The sequence below is a fragment of the Vulpes vulpes genome, chromosome 6 (assembly GCF_048418805.1).
Source record: "Vulpes vulpes isolate BD-2025 chromosome 6, VulVul3, whole genome shotgun sequence".
Lineage (NCBI taxonomy): Eukaryota > Metazoa > Chordata > Mammalia > Carnivora > Canidae > Vulpes > Vulpes vulpes.
In genome coordinates, this window is record NC_132785.1 from 45016463 (window position 1) to 45039140 (window position 22678).

General features: G+C 38.8%; 1 protein-coding gene across 4 annotated transcripts in view; it reads left to right on the forward strand.

Moving 5' to 3' along the window:
• Positions 1-22678, forward strand: part of GPC6 (glypican 6) — a 1081176-nt gene that overhangs the window by 976286 nt on the left and 82212 nt on the right. For 2 of the 4 annotated variants that reach the window (XR_012002024.1, XM_072760856.1), the window contains exons 6-7: positions 17437-17580; positions 21730-21759. Coding sequence is in view for 2 of the 4 variants with exons in the window: in XM_072760856.1 (XP_072616957.1) it covers positions 17437-17580; positions 21730-21759 (174 nt within the window). In the remaining 2 variants the exon portion in view is untranslated. The remainder of the gene's footprint in view (positions 1-17436; positions 17581-21729; positions 21760-22678) is intronic. The other 2 variants (XR_012002025.1, XM_026003621.2) reach the window with 1 other exon arrangement.

Sequence of the window (22678 nt, forward strand, 5' to 3'; positions counted from 1 at the left end):
TTGAGAGACCACGATCCATCCCCGCAGTGCTTGAGTAACCAGATGCTAAGGTTGCTGATATTCAAAACAGCCCTAGAGAAGAGGGTATAAGAAGCACTTGGACAAAAGTGTTTGAAGTTTGAGACCATCACACACTTTGAAGGATTTCCACTGGAGCATGTGCATACGTATTCAAGTTATTCTATTAAAAAATCTCGAAGAGGTCAGATGGACTCTCTCTTTATTACCAGAATGTGGATGAGACATTTTTGTGGAATTTGTCCAACTACATTATAATAGGAGGGTTGTTAATAAGGAATGTGCTTTTAAAAAGACACATTTCCTTGTGAGAAATGTCAAAATCAAGAGTAGAAATAATATAGGGCACATAAGGGTACACTCACATGAGAGAATATAGTATAGCAGGTCATAAAATAACAGGACAAGAAATGTCAAATGAGCTAGAAACAAAAAAAAAATGTATCTGGTAATCTTGACGCAGGGCAAAGGGGAGAGAGTTAAGGAATGAGAGAGAGGAGAGCAGCCAGGCTCTGCAAGTAAGAGGGGTAGGAGGCAGGCTGCAATGTAGAAGAGGGTTTGAAGAACAACCAAAGTCAGCATCAAAATATTGTGGAGAGGCATCAGGTGTTTGGAATTTGGATATATTTAGCAGCAAACTCCAATAGGATTTGCTGATGTGATGGATATGTTCCAAAAGAAGCTTTATTGCATCAAGGGAATGGAATTTAGAAATAGGTAGCTTCATTTTCCATATAAGCCACATCCATGAAGTCATGCATGAACTAAAGTCTAAAATCTACATTCTTGCTAAGAACTGGAGGGCTGCATTTTTCCTTTTTTTTTTTTTTTTTTTTTTTTTTTAGTAGTAGATCCCATGCTTAGTGTGGAGCCCAAAGCAGGGCTTGAACTTATGACCCTGAGATCAAGACCTGAGCTGAGATCAAGAGTCAGATGCTTAACTCACTGAACCACCCAGGCACCTCATGTATTTTTTCCTTTTTCAAGGGAACCCTCAGTCACCATTGATAAACAGTCTCACTGAATTCAAAGTTCTAGATTTCTACACTTCCACTGGAATAATTACATAACAAGGCTTCCTTAAATTCTGATAAGGCTTTGAGCAAGGCCAGAAGCTATTTCCTAATTGAGGGTAGGGGTGAAGGGTGGGCAGTTATCCTGAGAGTCGTAAAGCTTACAAATTAAAATGACTTTTTATTCCAGGATATGATTGACAACTTCTCCTTAAAGAATCATTTAACTTACTACACCAGTTGCTGTTAGAAGTCATTCTAAAGCCGCTTTCAGAAAAGCAAGCATGTTTATAACTGTTAGATCCTGTTGAATGCTTACTTCAAAGGACTATACTGTGCTTTATGTACTTTATATGATATTTATAACAATGCTTGTGATGAGCTGGAACCTCCTACCTTATTTTCCAGATAAGGAAACCAAGGCTTTAGAAAGGTTAAGTAACTTAGAGGGGCCTCATGGTGCATAAGGAGAGCATAGAAGGTTCTGATGGCAGGGTCCATGTTGCCAGATCACTGCATTATAACAAAGAGGGCACCTCTGAAGCCAATCTCACACAAGAGCGGAGGTCAGTAAATATCTGCGGAGTAGACCAAGCATTAAGAGAAAGTTCAAAGACTTTCAGTAAAACCTTCATGAGAAGATGAGGAAACAGAGTGGCAAAGCCAAAAGGACTCAAGTTGTCTCTTTCTGTCTGATTCCCTTCACTACTATACCTAGTGCTTCCCACCATGCTAAATTCTAATGGAATCATTCTCTTACCAAGTCTCATCATTTATTGCTTCCAACCTTTCCTGAAGTTTTGGTAGTACAAAGTATAAAAGTCTACTTTGCTCTCCCTGTTTCTATCTGAAGGCAGAAGATGAACACACCACAGTTTCAGATATGAAATTCCCCTCCTCTAATGCCATAGGTTCTCATCATATCTGCAGGAGAGAACAGCTTTTTTTTTTTTTTACCTAGTCACTGATCCTGAATTAGTGGAATTTGCTGACTAACGTAAAGATCTGTTCCCACCATGTATGCTTGTGCTCCATTCTTGTCTTAGGTCTGTTCTTGTACATATTATCAGATTCTTTCCTCTCCTAGTTAGCCCACAGCTAAACTGTTGAATATAGGGGACACTGACATTCCTTTAAAAAAAAATACATTGGCTAGGGGTGCCTGGCTGGCTTAGTCAGAAGAGCATGTGACTCTTGATCTCAGGGTCATGAGTTCAACCCCTATGTTGTGTGCAGAGATCATTTAAATAAATACACTTTAAAAAATACATTGGCTATACCAAATTGTATAATCAAGCTATAAAATTTTGATAATAACATTATGGCACTTACTTCAAACTCTTGGTTTTTGTATTCTTTGTATAATATTATATGTTATATAATATATATTACATATATCATCATATGTGTGTGTATATATATATGTATGTGTACATATGTTTAGACTGGAAACAAAAGCACACTAAAACTGTTGGTTCTTTTTTTTAATATTTTATTTATTTATTCATGAAAGACACAGAGAGAGAGAGAGAGAGAGAGAGAGAGAGACATAGACAGAGGGAGAAGCAGGCTCCAGGGAGAGAGCCTGATGTGGGACTCGGTCTTGAGACCATGGATCACGCCCTGAGCCAGGGGCAGGTGCTCAACCGCTGAGCCACCCAGGCGTCCCTGTTGGTTCTTAATGAACAAATAATCGCCTAGTACCAATTACATGTCCACCAGTAGTTGACCAGCTAGTATATTCATTCAACAAACGCCTTATCATATACCAGGCATGAAGAATACAGTCAAAGACAAAATAGCTCCTAGGCTCCCATGTCAGTCTCTTTCTAGATGTTTTATATATTTATTTCAAACCCTTGGTGCAATCTTATAGAGCATCAGTCTCCTGATTTTATAAATAAAGAATGTTAAATTTACAGAAATTGAGTAGCCTGCTTGAGGTCATGCAACTAACAAGTGGCAGACTTGGAATTGCTACTGTAAATGGTCTGATCCACAGAAAAAGACTTTCCCAGCATGCCACTGTTTCCTCAATAAGTGTCTTCCCACTTGGTCCACATATACTTCAGCACTGGAGGAACCAGCCTTCTAAGGGAGGGCTATTGCCTAAAACACACTACAGAGAACCTTCTCATAGAAACAAGTACTGGTAATTCTTCAAGCCCCAACCACACTTACTACATTCACCATCTTCCTAGTCTTCATGGCAGACAGGAAAGCTCCCTCATTATTCTACCACTTCTGTTACCCACCCAAATCAAAGAACTTTGCAGGTTTCTGGAAATTTCCCAAGGAGAGGGAGAAGAATACTTGCTGAGGCTCTGCCTGTGAATTTCAGATGTGTTGTGTCTCCTTATCCTATCAGGGAAGATGAAACTGATCTCACTCAATATAATTTAACTGTATTAGGAATAATTTCAAATCTAATCCAGGAAAAGATTGGTTTGTCAGATATAATCTAAATTAAGAAGGAAGACTTATTAAATTCCAATTGAAACCATCCATTCAATTAATAGTAGAGTGGCCTCCAGATACTTAATTTTCTCCAGACAATTCTTTCCCAGTCTACAGCACAAATGAAGATGGGGAGAAAAAAAGAGAAGGAAAAGAAACCTAAGAGGATGGAAAATAGAATGTAGTAATACCTGCCTCTAGCTAGTGAGTCTTAGTTTCCTCATCTGTGAAATGAAGGTTTCTTTCAAATGTGCTTTTCCAGTTCTAAACAGTTAGCAGTGTGGTGAACATTGTGTCTTCACTACTGGTTAGGTTTCCTTTTCTAGCATCCAGATAGTTTTCTTTTCTCTGGATCTGTTTTCTTTCAAAACATTCAGGCATAAGTGATATCTTGGGAATTCACATGTAGAAAATACCATCTTTCAGATACGAAGACATTGTTTAGAATTTAGTTTAAATAAATATATTTTTATGCCAGTAGTGTTTGTCTTTGAGTTCCTAGGTTATGTGTGCCCTTCTTAAAGCAGCCAGCATATTATTTCGTGTGTTTTAGTTGTTTGCATACTTCCCTTTTCCTTCCCAAGATTATAAATTATTTGACAACAGGAGTTACATCTAACTTGTTCTTACATTCTACATAGGGCCATCCCAACGTGTCATTTTACACATGGAAGAAACAGCAAATTTTGCTGAGTTGAACTTGAAACATGAAAGTATAAGGCCAGAGAGACTTCAACAATAAAGAACAAAAATACTTTAAGATGTACTTGAAGTCAGCCTAGGATTCTTTAAAATAGCATAAAGGTTATAAGATCAGATTTTGACATCAGACAGACCTCAGATCTGGTTTTTACTGGGTTGTGGACTTGGGGCAAATTATCTGTCTAAATGCAATTAACTCACTTAAAAATGAAGATGCTAGTAGTACCTCCTTATAGGGTTGTTTGAGAGTAAAACTGTATCATCCATGTAAAATGCTTAGTATGGAACATACCCAATCAAAACCACTCTTACAGGTACAATATTTTAATTGCTGGTATTGAAAATGTCTCTGATGTGTAAATCCTAAAGAGTGTTGATTGACTCTATGGTTTTGCTTCATCCATGATGGGCTTCCAGCTTATCTTCAGCATCTCAGATCAGAGGAGCAGTTGTGCAATACACACGCCTGCACTTAACGGCACTCGTGCTTGGTGTTATTTTCAATGGCGGTGAATCATCCTGAAGGGAACACATATTTCCACGTGGCCTGGGACATGGCATGGCATGGCACTAAAGAAATGGCTAATGAACAAAGCCTTCAAAAGGAAGGAGGCTGGAGGGATCAGTGGCATTGGATAAAGGCTGTCAGCAACTTACTCGACTCCCCACCTGGTGGTGGAACCAGTGCCAGCGCAGCAAAAGGTTTTAGAGGAATGTCAGGGGGCCTCTGCCCAATCTCACGTTATTCTCACGTTAAGGGAACAATTGGCCTGCTGCAATGACAAGTGGTTCTGTTCCTTCTCCCTGATTTCTGAGAAAAAAAAAAAAAAAAAGCAAATGGCCGTACTATTTATAAAGTTCTATTTCTATTTCTCCTTTAATTTTGTTTTTAAAAGAAAAGAGCAAATTCTCAATGATGCTTTGATTCAGAATTCTCAGAATATTTTCTCTGGTTATTCAAATTTCAAAGTTTCTATTCTGCCTGTCAGCTCTTACTTATAATATTTCACTAAGCAACAGTGACCTCCTTGAAGCATCTTTTATTCTTTGATTTCTCCATTTCTATACAGAAAACCAGAATCTGGTCTATTCCTGCTTGTGACATCACTGCATAACAGAGCCAGATTTTTTAGATGCTAGGTACAAAGAAAAGAAAGAAAAAAAAAGACACCTTTTTCTTATAAAGCAAAATGAAGGTTTGAGGAAAGTGCCTACGATGCATTTATAGGAAATGCATCTAAAGCAAACTAGTTTTAACTTTCCACCCATGTAAAAGAGATTTAAAAAAAAATTTTTCCCCCTTCTTTTGATGATAAAGGGAAACTCCTGATTATCTCTAACCTTTGGAGATTTATCTTAAGATTTTCCTTCACTTTAACTTCAGGGCAAAAGATGAGAAGATTACACTTAATGAAGCCTACTCAAGAATAGGTGATTGGAAGCCAATTCCATTTTTTTTTTTTTTTTTTTTTTTTTTTTTTTTTTTTTTGTGATAGTCACAGAGAGAGAGAGGCAGAGACACAGGCAGAGGGAGAAGCAGGCTCCATGCACCAGAAGCCCAATGTGGGATTCGATCCTGGGTCTCCAGGATTGCGCCCTGGGCCAAAGGCAGGCGCCAAACCCCTGCGCCACCCAGGGATCCCGCCAATTCCATTTTTAACATTTAGTGTGTTCTTAGAAACAGAGGAAGATACCTTCTCACTCATCTGAAAGCCTTCTTCCAACATCCTCCTGCCTTAAGGAGGACTCCTTCGTCAGAACCATGCTTCCCAGGGGCAGCGGAGGGTCAGGCTGCAGGAATTCAGTAGCCTCGCCTTCCCCACACACGGGTGTCCCCAGCTCTGAGCGCCTCCTTCTGCCCGGGGGTGCCATTCTGCTGGCTTTGGACAGGCATAGCCATGGCCAGCCTATGTTTAAACTCATGGAGGAGCTACCTTTATGTGTTTATGGCTGCTTGTTCTGCCAGAAAGTTTTTTTTTTTTAAGATTTTATCCATTTATTCATGAGAGACACAGAGAGAGAGAGGCAGAGACATATCTGCCAGAAATTTTTGAATTATATAGCACTCTGTCAGTCTTTTTCTTCTAAACACGTTTTGCATATCTTTTCTTTCTTTTTGTTATCCCAGAATATACCTTAAAACACCAGCCACATAACTTAGATGCCTTATAAAGTGAAAATCGATCATTTTTTTAATTTTATTTTTTATGCACATAACCTGTTAGCTGGACAAAATATCTTTAAAATATGGGACTCGGGGGAAAATGGGTAACAAAAAGAGCTTTTGTGCACAGGAGAGTGGGACCTCCTGGGACACAGAATTCTGACTTCACTACAGCAACAGGAGTAGCTTTCATCCCAAATCTCTCCTAGCCCAGACTACTCTCCTGATCACACCTGTTTATCTGACGGTCTGCCACACACCTCCACCTGTCACCTCCAATAGTTCTGTCCAAAATTGCACTCGTTTCCTCCCCACAAATCCTCCTTCCCCAGGACTCTCTGGTCCAAACAGAGCCCCTCTGCCACACTTCATCCTAGCCAGAAGCCCAGCTGACTCCTCAACTTCCCCTTCTCCTTTGCCCTCATGGTTGGTCCATGACAGACCCCACTGTCATGGGGTCCTTCTCAATCTCTTTTGAATCCATCCATAGCAGCCGCACCCCCGATTTTACCATCTCCCACAGGGAATTACACCCTCCTAATTAATTCCTTGCCCTTGGTTTTGCCCCTTTCCTATCTATCCCTTATACTGTAACCAGAAGGATTGCTGAAAATGCAAATATGTTCACATTATTCCCCTGCTAACCAGCTTTCCATGGTTCCCTGTTGCCATTAGAGTGAAGCTGAGATGTAGCCCTGCATGATACTGTCCTTAGCCTGCCACCCCTCTCCAGGCCACTCTCACCACTCTCACTGCCTGAAATTATCAAAGCAAATATTTATTGAGCATTGATTATCTGCCAAGCACCATACTAGATGCTGTGGAGGAAGTAGTGAATTAGACTAACAGAGGCTGGGTCCTCCTAGACGTTTTAACATAAGAGATAAGAGAACCTCTGTATGTGCCAGATATACAAGACAGCCTTGGCTCAGAAGAACTCAGAAGAACCATCCTCTGTCACCTCCATGCTTTTGCCCATGATGTTTCTTCATCTTGCAACATCCTATCCTCTCCATTCCAAAACCAAATATACACCATTTGTCAGGCATTATTTATTATTTCTTCACTTCACTTTACTTCACTTCCAAGATTCAGTGGTGTCCTGCTTGCACAACCAGTTCTCAATCCAGTAAACATGATAGGTGGTAGTGTTTGCCAATTTCTGTTGTGTAAATATTCCCACCATGATGATTTTAAGCTACAATGTGATGTCACTGAACAGAGTAGCACACTACAATATGACTTTTCCCCCTTACTGATATAATTGACTCAAATAACTTCAAGAGCATAGATAAGAGTAAATAATTAGGAAGTAATGAGTCTTGAGTATATATCACCTTTGTTTTAAGTATAATGTATATAATTTTAAGTTTATACAATTTAACTTTTAGTGATCACTGTTTAATGACTGGTTTGCAGATTTCCTGACAATTTAACCAGTGGTCTCGCAAGCCCATAAGAGCTAGTTCCAGCACACCATTGCTCTTCTAGGAAGCCTTCTCTCACCCTCCAAGTCTTGTTAGTTGCCCCTCATGTATGTCCTCATTGCATTTATCAGGATGTTATTACCTAGTTTCTTGTCAGAACTTCCATGAAGGCAGGGACATGTCAGTTGGCATATTCCCAGCACCTGCATCTGCCTATGGTGACACTCAATGAGTACTGGTTGAATGAATGATACAGAGCCAGGCTGTTTAAATTCACACATTCATGTAAATTCAGCAAAATGGGGGCCCCTGGGTAGCTCAGTGTTTGAGCGTCTACCTTAGGCTCAGGTAGTGATCCCTGGGTCCTGGGATCAAGTCTGGCATCAGGCTACCCGCTGGGAGCCTGCTTCTCCCTCTGCCTGTATCTCTGCTTCTCTCAGTGTCTCTCTCATGAGTAAATAAATAAAATCTTTTTAAAAAAATTCAGCAAATGATTTTAAAGAATTGCTTTAAAACTCATTAAAAAAAAGAGCATATGAAATAATCATTTAGCCAGGCCAAGAATTTAAGATTTCTCTTTCACCACATTCAAAATATGCTTTGTTCAATTCCTTTAATTCCTCTGTACTCACCACTGGGGAGAAAATATCAAGGTGTTCTGCTATTTAAGGAAAGCAAATCCTTCAAGGAAAAAAAATCATCTTCTCAAGCAAATGGAAAAAACTTCTTTTATTGAAGAAACAATTTTAAGATGTATGCAAAACATTTGTAAGATATGCTGGAACCAGGCTGCGTAAGCATCAGGAGTAAATTTTTAAAACCTTAAAACTGACATGGTAGCTGGCTTCTGAAAATTGAAGCCGGTGAAAAGCAGCCAAAGCTGAAACTGATGACTTGACTTAATTCAGTGTAACCCAGAATTCTCTTCACGGAGCCCTGAGCCCATCCAGGGACCCACATGGAATTTGCCAGAGGACTTGGCCAAGGGACCATTGTAATCAGTCTTTATGGAAAGAAAAGCATGAGTCAGGGAGCAAAGAAAAAGAGAGGAAGAGAGAAGGAAAGAGAGAGAGGAGGATGGGAGGAGGAAAGAACACAGGAGAAGAGCAGATTTTTCTGAGACATTAGGATGAAAACCTGTTTTCTTAAAAAAAATCCAAATTGGCAAACTAATAAAACAAAATAAAAACAAAAAACTCAATCTTTAAAATGTTAGCATCATGACTATCATAATTATATATCTAAAGAAAGAAGTTGTTATTAAAATGATCTAAGTTTTTATTCGGGAAAATTCTTCATGGGTGGGATATTAGCAGAATGCTGTTAGGAACCAGAAAAAAAAAGTGTGAAATGAGGCTCTAGGGTGCCAGTTTAATCTTATATCATGGTGATGATGTAGCTTTACTTGCTATTTTAATGAAATGGAGTTTAAAAAACATTTTAACTTATTCACATCTATTTACTAGTAATGTGTGGACATCTCCCGCACACCCATTTCAGTCCATTTGTTTCTCTTCCTCCCTGAGAAAGGGTCCCCAGCTCTGTGCTCATCCTAGACATTCGAGGACAGGGATACAAACAGTATGACCACAGCAATGGGTAGATGGTGCTGCTCACCATTTTCACAGGGTGGAGAAATCAGAAAGGCTTTGCAAACAGCCTAAGCTGTCTTCTACTTTGCTACAAGCAACAGCCATTGCTTGAGATGTGAGTCCAGTTATCTCCATTACTCATGGCTCTTAGCTCACCCACCAGCCATCAGAGAGCCAAGCCTGACTATTTTATGCACAGGGTCCTCAGCTCTCTAATTGGCTTTTCAAGCACCGTGGGTAGCTATTATCAAATGATCAAGAAACAGGATTTTTTGGGTTCTATTTATCAGTTTAAACAAGGTTGTTGATTTGGTTTTGCTTTGAATTGGCACAGGAAGTGGAGTAAGGGAAATAGCAAATGAGTTCTTTACACAGATGCATGATTCATTGCTTTTCCTGAAGCATAAGGAAGAAATGTTAAATTGATTTTGAAGAGGTAACTGATTCTTTGCAATAAAATATATAAAACACATAGTACAGTGTCTGGCCCATTGTGGACATTAAGCAAGTGTTAATTCTCTTTTCTTTCTCATCTTGCCTTACACAAATCTATCTGCTAACTGCCTTCCATAAATGTTTGCAAAGGAAGAAATTATAACTAAAAATTTCACTTATCTGTAGTCTTTCACTTTCAATTTTTTTTTTTACAAAAAAGCACATACTATGCGCTAGGAACTCTTACAGACTTTGGAATTTAGCAATAGCAATAAAAAATGGAGAAATCCAATTCTTCATGAAAAATTATTCATGCATCACCCTGCATAATCCATAGATTTGATTTTTTATTCATTATTGGGCTATCTAATTACAGATGACTTCGCTTGAAATAATACATTTCTATACCTCATAGTTTTTCAATGTCTTTGCAAAGCATCATATCATTTTATCTTCTCAGCTGCCATGAGGACTGGGGAAAACATGTTATCCCAAGGTCACACAGGCTTAAGGAGAAAGTCTAAAGGTAGTACTACAGGCTTTTATTTTTTTTATTTTTATTTTTTAAAGATTTTATTTGTTTATTCATGAGAGACACAGAGAGAGGCAGAGACACAGGCAGAAGGAGAAGCAGGCTCCACACAGGGAGCCCAAGATGGGACTTGATCCTGGGTCTCTAGGATCACACCCTGGGCCAAAGGCAGCGCTAAACCACTAAGCCACCAGGGCTGCCCGTATTCCAGGCTTTTAGACACTTGTTCGTGACCTTTCTCTTATGCCATAGCTGTCTCTCATGAAAACAATGGCCAAAATACATAGGGAGCTGATGCAGATATGATAGCTTCTGTTTCCTTGGGAACGAACAAAATAGATTGGAATTCCCCAAGTGGTCATCTGACAAATAGTTCATTCATTAACACTGTAATATAAATTAGAATCTAATAAGTAAATAAAACATTACTTACTCTCAAAATATCAAGTCCAGTTAAATCTAGGTAGCATTAACTGCCACCCAAGTTAATATAAAAGATTAGAGTTCTATTTGCAAATTTCAAAACGATATATGGGAATAGCAACATCCCGCCACAATAAGAACCCACTGAGTAGAAAGTGAAAATATAGAATTTTTTTTAAAACACAGGAGCCGAGACAGGACTGATCTGTAGCCACTGCTTATCAGGTCACCAGTAATGACTTTTGTGAATGTATAATCAACCTGTGGAAGACAAAGAGATATAGGTGTAAAGCTACACATGCTCCTGAAAAAGTGCACACCAGGTTGTTTTATTTTAAGGGAACTACGTCAAGATGCTGAGATATTCTTAAAGGAAAATGTCTTATATTTAAAAACCTAAGACACAGTACCTGTTATCACCACACCTTCCTCTCTTTCTTGCCTCTCCGAAACAATAAAATGTCTCTCCTTTCAGAACTTTGTATCTTTCATGGCAGCTTCTTTAATCTCAGAATGCCAGCAAACTTCTGAGACATCATTTTAGTAATCCTCTTACGAGAGAGAATTCACGAGCCAGATATCTTCCCCAAATCCACAGGTTTTGCAAGCCCACTAAGCAGGAAAGATAACTTCATTGTGTATTTGCAGCATCTGTCTGCATTGGGACTGCTAAATACTTTGCCAAATTACAGTGAGTGGTCCCCCCTTATCCATGGTTTCAGTACCTGTGGTCAAACGTGATCTGAGAGCAGATGTACCTTCTGATGTACCTTCTGATGTACCTTCCTCATCAGAAGGTCACCAGTAGTCTAACGCCATGTCATAATGCCTATGTCACTCACCTCCCTCATCTCTTGTAGGCATTTGTCATCTCACCTCATCACAAGAAAAAGAGTGAGCACAGTAACAATAAGATATTTAGAGAGAGAGAGAGAGCACATTCACATAACTTTTATTATGGTATTTTGCTATAATTGTTCAATTTTATTGTCTTCTATTGTTGTTTCTCTCTTTATGTGCCTAATTTATAAATTAAACTTTATCATAAGTATGTATGTATAGGGAAAAAACATAGTATACATGGGATTTGGTATTATTTATGGTTTCAGGCATCCACTAGGGGTCTTGAAACATATCCCCCATGGATAAGGGAGGGACCACTGTATCTAATTATTTCTTACAACATCCCTTGGAGAAAGATAGGCAGAGGATAATACTCATTCTATTTCTCCAAGGAATAAAAGCTAATGATTTGTTCCTACAATGAGATGGCTTGCCTACAACTGTGTTCTTTCAAAACTTCTGTTCTATTGTAAAGAACAAACCTTTAGTGTCTTAAAAATAGTATTTCTTCTCTTGAATTAAAGGTAGTGGAGGGTACATGCACTGTTGGCCAGAAGAGAAGTTGGTGCAGCCACTACAGACAGTACAGGGGTTTCTTAAAACATTAAAAATAGAATGACCGTGCAATCTAGGAATTTCACTTCCAGGTATTTATCCAAAGAAAACAAAAACACTATTTGAAAATATATATGTACCTCTACGTTCATTGCAGCACAAGGGCTAAGATATGAAAGTAACCTAAGTGTTCATCAATAGATTAATAGATACAAAAAATGTGAGATATATATATATATATATCATGAAATATTGCTCAGCCATTGGAAAGAATGAGATCTTGCATTTATTGCAACATGGATGAATCTAGAGGGATTATGCTAAGTGACAGGGAAAGACAAATCATATGATTTCACTTACATGTGTGATCTAGAAAACAACAGGAACAGACCGATACAGAGAACAAATATAGTTGCCAAAAGGAAGGTGGGTGTAACAGGTGAAAGGGATTACGATGGACAGATGCCCAGATATAAAATGAGTAAGTCCCAGGGATGTAAAGTACTGCACAGGGAATAGAGTCAATAATATTGTAATAACTTCCTATAGTGACAGATGGTGACTAGACGACATCTTGAGGTGATCATTTTGTAATGTATAAGAATATCGAATCCCTATGTTGTACACCTGAACCTAATATAATAATGTATGTCAAATATAATTCAATTTTAAAACATTGTTTTATCAAAAAAAAAAAAGGTAGCGGAGGTTAGAATGGATTCACAAACACCTCTAAGTCAATGCATCTGAAAGCATTACATCTGAATCACTTCTCTTACTCAGCTAGAGCAGACTTCACAGGTTATGTTCCCTGCAACACCCATCCGGTGAAAACCTCCTACACCCTCTGAGGAGCCTGTGGCCCAATTGGGAAATCCTGCAGATGACCTCCTCCCTTTTCATGAGTCAGAACACACGTTCACATGACAAAGTCTTGCCAAGATACCTAATTTCACTTTGACAGCATGGGATTTATTGCATATATAGCAACTGTTAACAACCCTTGGAAATTGGAAACATTGAAGCAACAGCAGCCCAGACATTTTTTCCCCCACAAATCTCCTTACTCAGAAAATAAAACTTCTAGAAAGAAAACAATTGTAGAATCATGTAAGTGGCTGATTATTGTCAAGCACTCATTTTTTCCAGGCACTGGCTTCTGTTTTCCTGCCTTATATACTGCATTTTATCATCACAGCCTATCTGTATGGTGAATAATGTTATTATTCCCATCTGACATAGGGGGAGACTAAAGTTCAGGGAGCACCCTGAGTGTTGGCAAGGCACAGCAATGTCCTCAGCCCCATCTGCCCCCATCTACATACTTCCCTTGGTTAAGTGCAACAAGGCTTTAAAAAACCACCTTAGGCGGGGCAGCCCCAGTGGCGGTGGCGCAGCGGTTTAGGGCCGCCTGCGGCCCAGGGTGTGATCCTGGAGACCTGGGATTGAGTCCCACATGGGGCTCCTTGCGAGGAGCCTGCTTCTCCCTCTGCCTGTGTCTCTGCCTCTCTCTCTCTCTCTCTCTCTGTTTCTCATGAATAAATAAATAAATAATTCTTTAAAAAAAAAAAAAGCCACCTTAGGCTAGTGACCCAGATCTACATCTCCAGCCTTGACCCCTTCTCAGGATAGAATCTTGATCTGCTGATTCTCATGTAATCTAACCTCATTTTACCTCTCACTTAACTGGCCCACATTATCCTCATCTGTTTCTTTCCTATTCAAAATCTAATATATCGGGGTGCTGAGACCACCAGGAAAAAGACTTATTGGTCCTTATAGTAACATGGCCCTAGGCCTCCTGAGCCAAAGAACTTTGTCTTAACTGCTGCTATAGCAGGACACCTGGGTGGCTCAGTGGTTGAATGTCTGCCTTTGGCTCAGGTAATGATCCTGGAGTCCTGGGATTGAGTCCCACATTGGACTCCCAGTAAAGCTGACCTTCTGTCTCTGCCTCTCTCTGTGTGTCTCTCATGAATAAATAAATAAAATCTTTAAAAAAAAAAAAAAAAAAAAAGGAACTGCTCCTATAGTAAGCTCAGAAAATGGTCTCAGGTCAAAGTGTCCTGTACAAGAATTCCTTTTGTCAACCACCCCATGAACCCCATGTTTTAAAAACATGTTGTCTAACTAACAGATTGCATGTATTAAAAATGAAATCACGGGCACCTAGGTGGCTTAGCTGCTTAAGCGTCTGCCTTTGGCTCAGATCATGACCTCAGGGTCCTGGGATTGAGCCCTGGGTCAGGCTCCCTGCTGGGGAGGGGGGATATCTGCCTCTCCCTCACCCTTAGCCCTCCCCCACCACAACTCATCTGTGTTTTCTCTCTCTGTCTCATATAAATAAATAAAATCGTCTTAAAAAAAATGGAATCATTGATTTTCACTTTGTAACTCATCTAAATAATATGATGGATATATGTCAATGAGAATCAGACAAGGGTTCCCCATCATTCCTGACAGGGTGCGTGGGTGCTTCAGTCTCCTTTGCAACTGTTCCCTACAGGTTTTGTGAAGTTCCGAAAAACAACTCTTGATCCCTAGGCATGGCATTTCCACACGGAAGGACTTCTTTATGACCATTCCTTTTTTTCTAAGGGTAAAATAGAATCTGTTGAAGGACTTCAAGATTCATATCCTGACCTATTATGACAGATTTTTCTGTAGGTCTCCAGCTGATTATGGGGTGACATGTTTCCATGATAATTACAAGTCAGAGCTCTCTTCCGTTTGGATCATACTCTCCACAGTTTCTGCGCTGAAGCCACCTTAAATCCAAACCTGATACAAATAACGGAAAGCGAGGAGGCTATGTGGACTTACTCATGTTCTATTATTATAATTAACACTCTTAAAAGAAAAAAAAATCAAACAAGTGGTAAGGTTTTCTCTTATGATGAGGTATCTCCCCCTAGGGCCCTAATATTCTTTCAGGGCATTTCTTGTTCCTTTGATTTAATTTAAACCAGTGAACCAGATTTTTCCCAAAGGGCAAATTAAGAAGATCTGTTAACCCTTTCAGTGCTGGGCCTCAAGAAATCCCAGCAAGGCGATTAGCATTGTTTTGCCTTAGGCCTTACACTTTCTAAAAGTCAGCTGTCATATTCGGAGCAATCCAAAATAGCACATTCAACAAAACCCGCCAGCTTTGGAAATGTTAATACCCTCCATCAGCAATGACCTTGCCACTGGGAAGTGATTTAGGCACTAGGGAGGAGAGGGCCCACTATCTTTATCACACTGGTTTACACCATCAACTTCAGAAATTGTGCGAAAGAAGAATCAATAGTGTGTTAAGACCAATCTCGAAGAATGCCAAGACAAAGTGCTCCTGCTCTGCAAAATGCTGAGTTGAAGGAGAACTTTTGAATACGACAAAAGAGAAATTAACTGTAGTGGTAAAACTGAATAAATTGTGTCTCGAGATGGAATTTGTCATTGGGAATGGCATTCGAGGGCTCTCTGTGTACCTCAGTGGAATCCCATAATATGCCTGATGAAAAATGCTTATTTTAGAGTAAAGCAGACTCAAAGAACAAAACTGATAGGCATGCATGCTAAACATACACATGCAGGTTAAAAATTAGCTGAAGTAAATAATCCCAGAAAGTTTATCAACATAAGTATCTAGGAGTGCAATCACCTCCTGTGCAAAAATTGAAGAAACATCTAATTCAACTTATCAAAACTTTCTGAAAATATGACTATAGTTTTTGTAATTCTAGTAAACGTATTAGCTCTTGATAACTAGCAGAGTAGGAAGCTTCTAAATACAGCCAAGGAAGCATCCTCAGCCAACCCTGAGTGAAGTCACCATGGTGGGAAAGAGCTGCCTGCTCCATCCCTAAGGTCATTACAATGAAATGTTTGATTTCCCGCAGCAAACCTAACTGGGACACGAGCAGCTGTCAACAAGAAAATTAGAGGGAACTGTCATTATAGGGATTTTACCACATTGGCTTGTCCTATTTCCACACCTTTGCTCCTGAGTGTTTTCAAAGAACTCTTCCAGGACAGGTTTTCCTTATTCAAAGAGGGGGGCACTCAGGTTTCTTGGCCTTATATGCTCTGCACAAAATACATTTGTCACCCTAACAGGAATCCCACCACGGATATTTACTCAATGCCAAATTCAAATACATGAAAATGTCTTGGTCACAATTCACTTACTCCTAAAATCATCCTGTGATGTAACTATTACAACTCCTATTTTTAGTGCATTTGAGGTTCATTATTTATGGTAATTATGCTTCATAAAGTAGCTGCAAATACTGAATTTGCAAATACCGAACTGCTGGAAACACAGGGCTAGGCTCCTGCAAGAGCTTTTAGTCACTTTTTTGTCAACCAAACAAGACTCAGGCTACATGTATTTCTCCTTAAAGACACCTTACTTAATATCTACTGTTGATTCATTCATATTGAGCTCAAGTACACTAGAACTTATGCCTGAACCAAGTGTATCTAATACATATATTTTCTCCATATGGCACATCACAGCCACTTGTGCTCAGGATTGCCAGCCAGCCCTTCAGCACTGAGCTTCGGGGCCTTTTTCCTTTTTTGTTTTGTTTTGTTTTGTTTTGTTTTGTTTGTTTGTTTGTTTTAGATTTTTATTTACTTATTCATGAGAGACACAGAGAGAGAGGCGGAGGCATAGACAGAAGGAGAAGCAAGCTCGCCTTAGGGAGACCAGTGTGGGACTCGATCCCAGAACCCCAGGATCACGATTTGAGCCAAAGGCAGATGCTCAACCACTGAACCACTCAGGCATCCCCTTGCGGACCATTTTAAACAGGGAAATTGCCAAGTAAAAGCACAAGCATGTGAAAAACAGGGCACTAAATAGGCCATGGAAAGGACACTTGTTTTCAGCATGGGAGCTGAAACATGAAGGCAGAGTGTCACTTTGTTTAGCTTCAGCTGGGAACATGAATGTACAGCCAGTCAAGTCCACATCTACAGAAGCGTGTGACTATTGATTTGGGGCTTGCAGAGTAATTTTAGCAAGTAGGCAAATTCACAAATACAGAATCTGGAAATAATTAAGACTGGCTATATATGTTGAAAAAAAGAGTCAAGGAATACAGTCAGATACCCCAACTAGTCCGTTCTTCCTGTTATGTTAGCAATTGCTTAAATTTAGAGATTTGAATTTTTTGGAGGTAGGAGTCCCATGAAAAATGGGAAAGCCATTGCATTGCCTGTTTCTGCACCATGATCTTAGGAAGCAACTCACTGTGTAACTTTCTTGACCTTTCAATGGTTCTTCTAGGTCTTTCAGGGGTGTGGCCAACCCAAACCTGCTCCAGCCCTCCGATCTGCTCGCTCAGCTCCTGAAAATTTTAATACGAGGTTCAGGCCTTACAATCCCGAGGAGAGACCCACGACTGCTGCAGGCACCAGCTTGGACCGGCTGGTGAGTTCTCTTGGATTGATGGCCATTGTGGGCACTTTCTGTTATCGAGGTTATTCTTCAGGAAATGTGATGGGACTCTGAAAAAGTTGGTTGTAAAAGTCATCTCATTCTTATATCTGCTCCTGGTCTTAATTAGAATATTGAAAAATAATGAGATCTTCCTTTTAGGCCATGAATTAGATTATTTAAGGCATCTTATCACTATTAATCCACTCATGCAGTGGCCAAATCTTCAACTTCATACTTCTTCGGAAATATTAATCTGAAGACTAAGTTACTATATCTTCCAGAGATATAATTACAATAGTACATTTCTTAGTCACCTGCTCCTGTTATTTATTCAGTTATGGTACACTGTGATTTTATTGTGCCTTCTTGTATGTAAAATTTTCTGTTTGAAAGACCTTAGCAAGAACCCCTAAGTCAATGTTACTACCATTTTTTTTTCTTTTTTGTATGTCTTTTAAAAGTCGGAAGCCTTAAGCATAGCCACTCTTTGATCCACTGAAATGTGTGTCGGGGGACCAGAATGATATCTACCAGCAGAGCAATTTACTTGGAGAATACAACCATAAACATAGTAAACACAATTTTTTAATGTGTTTTAAAAATCAAATTTTGCTATAAAAAATTAAAAGCTCATAATTTCAAAGAAATACTGCCCGATTATTTTCAATGCGATTTATAGCACCATAAACAATTTATATACCTGCAACTGTTAGTGCTGTTAATATTGCCTTGCCAATTATCTTGATGTAAAATTAACAGATAAAAACCTTAAGAACCTAAAAGACTTGAACCACATCTGATTGTATCATATAAACTCAGATCTCAAGGGTTTCTGGTTATGAAAATACTTTTATTAGTCACTGTGATACTTTATCACTTTAGTTAATATCCTTCCACAATGCAGGACGCATAAGATTAAATTGGTTGAGTTTGGCCTCCATGTAAGTACATCTCAGCATCTCTGCCTATAAAAATCAAATGTACTTATGACATAAAGGCCTATCCACGAAAAGCCAAAGTGAAGGGGTAAGTGGAGTCATTAGCCGCTAAATTATGTTATAAATTTATCACTGTTTATTAGCAAATAAAACCCCTCTTGGGTGTAGGTTCCAAAAAAGGAATCATGCGGGTATTGCTTCAACCTTCTATTTTACCTTGGTAATTTCTATTAGGTATTCACAGTTTCGGGAAGAGTTTAAAAGTAGTCACTTTATTTCTTTTAAACAACCAATTAGATTCCCCTGAACAACTAGCCAATTGTTTTAAACAAATGATGGTTGTCATGAGATTACATTGTTTGAGGTTTTACTTTACAAACTCCTCTGTATATTAATATCCTTTTACCCAAAGCATAAATGGTGAGTATGGATTTGTGTTCTCTCCGTCTCTCTCTCCCTCTTTTTTGTTGTTGTTGTTGGTGGTTTTCTATTTTAGTTGGCTCTAACTTAGTTATTGGGATAATTCACGCTTTTCAGAACTTTCATAAATTCTAATTTAAGAGCTGGGGCACAGTGCAAGATGAGTAAGTCCTAGCTATCTGCTGTACAACATTGTGCCTCTAGATAACAATCCTGTTTTGTGCACTTAAAAATCTGTTAAGAGATAGCTCTCATATTAAGTGTTCCTGCCACAGTAAAGTAAAATTTAAAAACAATTTAGATGCATTATGCACTTAGTTAAAATTGCATTGAATCAATATAATGATATCTATGACTACTAATTAATGTTTTTCCCTTTGAAACAGAAGCATAGTTTTCTCTCCTCTCCAGGAGAAATAAACACACACACACACTCAAATGGGAAATAGAGCAGAAAAATATTTTTCTCAAGACAGCAGTATGTATGCAATTTAGCACAACCTAAATAAAGCATCAGTGCTTTGAGATTTTCACATGATGTATAATATCTGATAGATAAGGAAATTGGAATTTGAATCTTCTTTTTTAAAGGAAATTTATTGCTGATCTTCAAAATGCCCCAAATATAAACGTCTTGAAGACTATTGGTGAATAGCCAACTGATTTAGGCTCTTCTATTTTTCTACACCCCCCAAAATATGTTCAATCAATTTCCTTCCGAAAAAAGTAAGTAATGGCTAATCACATGATCATGGGTAAAAACCAAGGACCAGACTGAGTGCGTAAGGGTCAGATTCAGTGCATAGGAATTTAAATCCAAGTCAGTTTTATTCTATAATGTTCTCTGACAACGCATGGTACTTACATCCTCATAGGTGTGACCTCAGGCTCTGTATGCGAGAACGGAAGATTTATTAATGTTTTATTGGATTAAATTCCCAAATTGTAGGAATTAGTGATTTGTAATTCACAGCCAGCCCTAAATCAACCTGGAGCCGCTTCCCTAGTCCCAAAGGGCAAGGAGCTGTTTCCACATCAAAAGGAACTACATACACAGGTTATTCTTGAGAAACACAAACTAGGCCCAAAGCTAACTACCATTAGAATCTTCTTTTGCAGCCCCTGCCCCCGCCCCCAAGGCTTTCTTCCCTCTGAGGGCTCTGTGTATTTCTGAATAGTGGAAAAGTAAAGCAGTTACCTTAGACCAACTGTTTATTTGACACCTTATATGTCAAAAGTCAGACAAAATCATCTTCAAGATACTGGCATTGGTGAACTCTCTTGATGGGTCTGCCATATATTATAGCCTATTTTGACTATTTATAAACAAATCTCGTGTTACCTACTCCTGTTTTAATTTTCTCCTAAAGAGATGTTTCCTGAATATTTATAAGAAGCATGTGTCCAAAAAAAGAAGGATAATTGGAAAAGACTTCCCTTAACTTCTCCAAGTGTTTCAGCAGAGAAAACGCTTCAAGGACAGCATCAAAAATTATCCCAGTCACCCCACAGCTTTTGCCAAAGTGAAAATAACTAAACTGTAAAGCTCTTGGGGCGTTGCTTCTTACTACACTTAAAATGAGTACCTGTGTTAATCAACTTTGGAATCTTTCAGTCAGTGTTTTTATGTCAGTTATTGTAAAGCTATGTTTTATGTGAACTAGTAATTATGGGGTTTGTTTTAGAAATAAAGCTCCTAACCCCAACCTGGGCAAATTGTTGCTAGAACTTTCATAAAATAATTAAAAGCAAAACTCTTTCTTAAAATACATCAATTCCATCATTTAACCTCTATTAAATTCTTTTATATCACTAGGAAGCTATTCCCATTGTTCCTCTAAAGATATATGGGCATAAAAATCAGTTTAGGTAGTGGCTTTCAGACATACTACCCTAAGGTTATTGTTTTTTTTTTTTTTTTTTATCATCCAATAATGAATGAATACATTTGTATAGACTCAGCTGCTGATGAAAAGCTGACTCATCAAAGACTATCACAGTCCTACCTGCCAGCAGCCTGGTTTGTTGAAGATACAAATGCCATCAAGTATTTTGGTAAACAAACATTTCTTTCCTGTTACCAACACCCACCCTAGTGGCCCTCTGTCTCTGCCTACTTTTGCTGATTTTCAAGTAAAAAGACCTGAAGTGATTATTTGCAGAAGATTGATTTTCTTCCTTTTTTTCTTAAATTTATACTTCATGCATTCTCTTATGTAATTTAACATGAAACTATGAATTTTTTTATGGAAACCTCCACTGGAATGTCACTGGAAGTACAGATTGTAAAAGTACATGAACCTATAAGAGTTTGGTTCTGAAGATCTCAGAACAGAGATATTTCAGATTATCCTCTGTGGAAGACAATCAGTCATACAGTTCAGACAGTTGAGCACAATGTGACACATAGCTCTGAGCACACTGGGCAGGGAGTGTCTGTTATTTACTCCAGCTGATTAATCAGAGTAAAATATACTTTAAATTATGTATCTGAGAGGAATATATTTTATAAATGTGGATTTAAAAGAAAAAAAAAACAGTCGTGGAAGTTCATTCATCAAGTTGGTGATGATTTAGATCAATGAACCCTCCAGTAAGTATTCAACATCGTACTGTGTGTACAGGCTTCTCAAATATTCTACTGGTAATTCTGAGGGAGTTTGGGGCGGAGGTGGGTGGAATGCCAGCCTACAAAGCTGAACGATATACCTTGCTGTGCTATTATGTATAGAATAATCTCTCTTTCTTTTTCCTTTAAATTTGTTTTCCTCTTGCTTCCCAGAGGATTGTGTGGAGGACAATGCAACATAGTGTAAGCTTTGGTCTTCTTTTTTCCTATTCTCATCCTCGTTTGTCTTCATACAGTCATTCCAGAGAGTTCTTGAGAAAGTCCAACTCCGCTTTCCCTTTCCAGACTGTCTAGAGCGCGTTGAACACTGAGCATGACTGACAGGTTTATCAGCTTCCTCTCCACTTGGTATTTATGGTTGACAACCATTTTGGTATTCTTTCCCAATGGCAAGGTTTTCAATCTAAGCTTTGTGTTAGACTAACTCATTTGGTGGTAGCTGATTTAAATTCTATCCCAATGTTCAGACTATGTGTAGTCTGCCTGAAAGACCAGCTCTTCCCTGATAGAATATATTGGCTTTTTTCTTCTTGTGCTGAGCGAATAATTACCTCGCTAATAATAACAACAAACCAACATCAGCTCTCAAGCATAAGGAGCTAATTTTTCCATTAGCAAGGACAGAGAATTTAGAGGGTTAAGAAACAGTTTGTGGTATGGGTTGTTTACTCTTTTTTTCCCCCCTTTCTTTCTTGAATTTACTGATGTCTTTTAGAGCATTCAGGGATGGAGCACTGGATATTTTTTTACCACAAAGTGGCTTGTGTTGGGGCTGAGGACAGCACACCCAGGTTATCTTACCTGACTCTATATATTAACCATAATAATCAGATAGTTAAGTTTTCTAATATGGTTTTCATACTACTGTCCCATGCTGATAATACCTTTTAATAAAGTTTTGAACCCTGCATAGCATTGTGAACCCAGGAGAGAAGATGACTCTCACCTGAAGGGCACATATTTATTCATGCAGCACACCTATGACATCATGGTGCTCCATGTCTGCCTGGCCTTAAATTCAGGCAGTGAATTCCTTTGTTAAAATTCATTTCTTTAAAAGGAAATTGTCCCCTGAGTCATATTCCCATTCATCATCACAGTT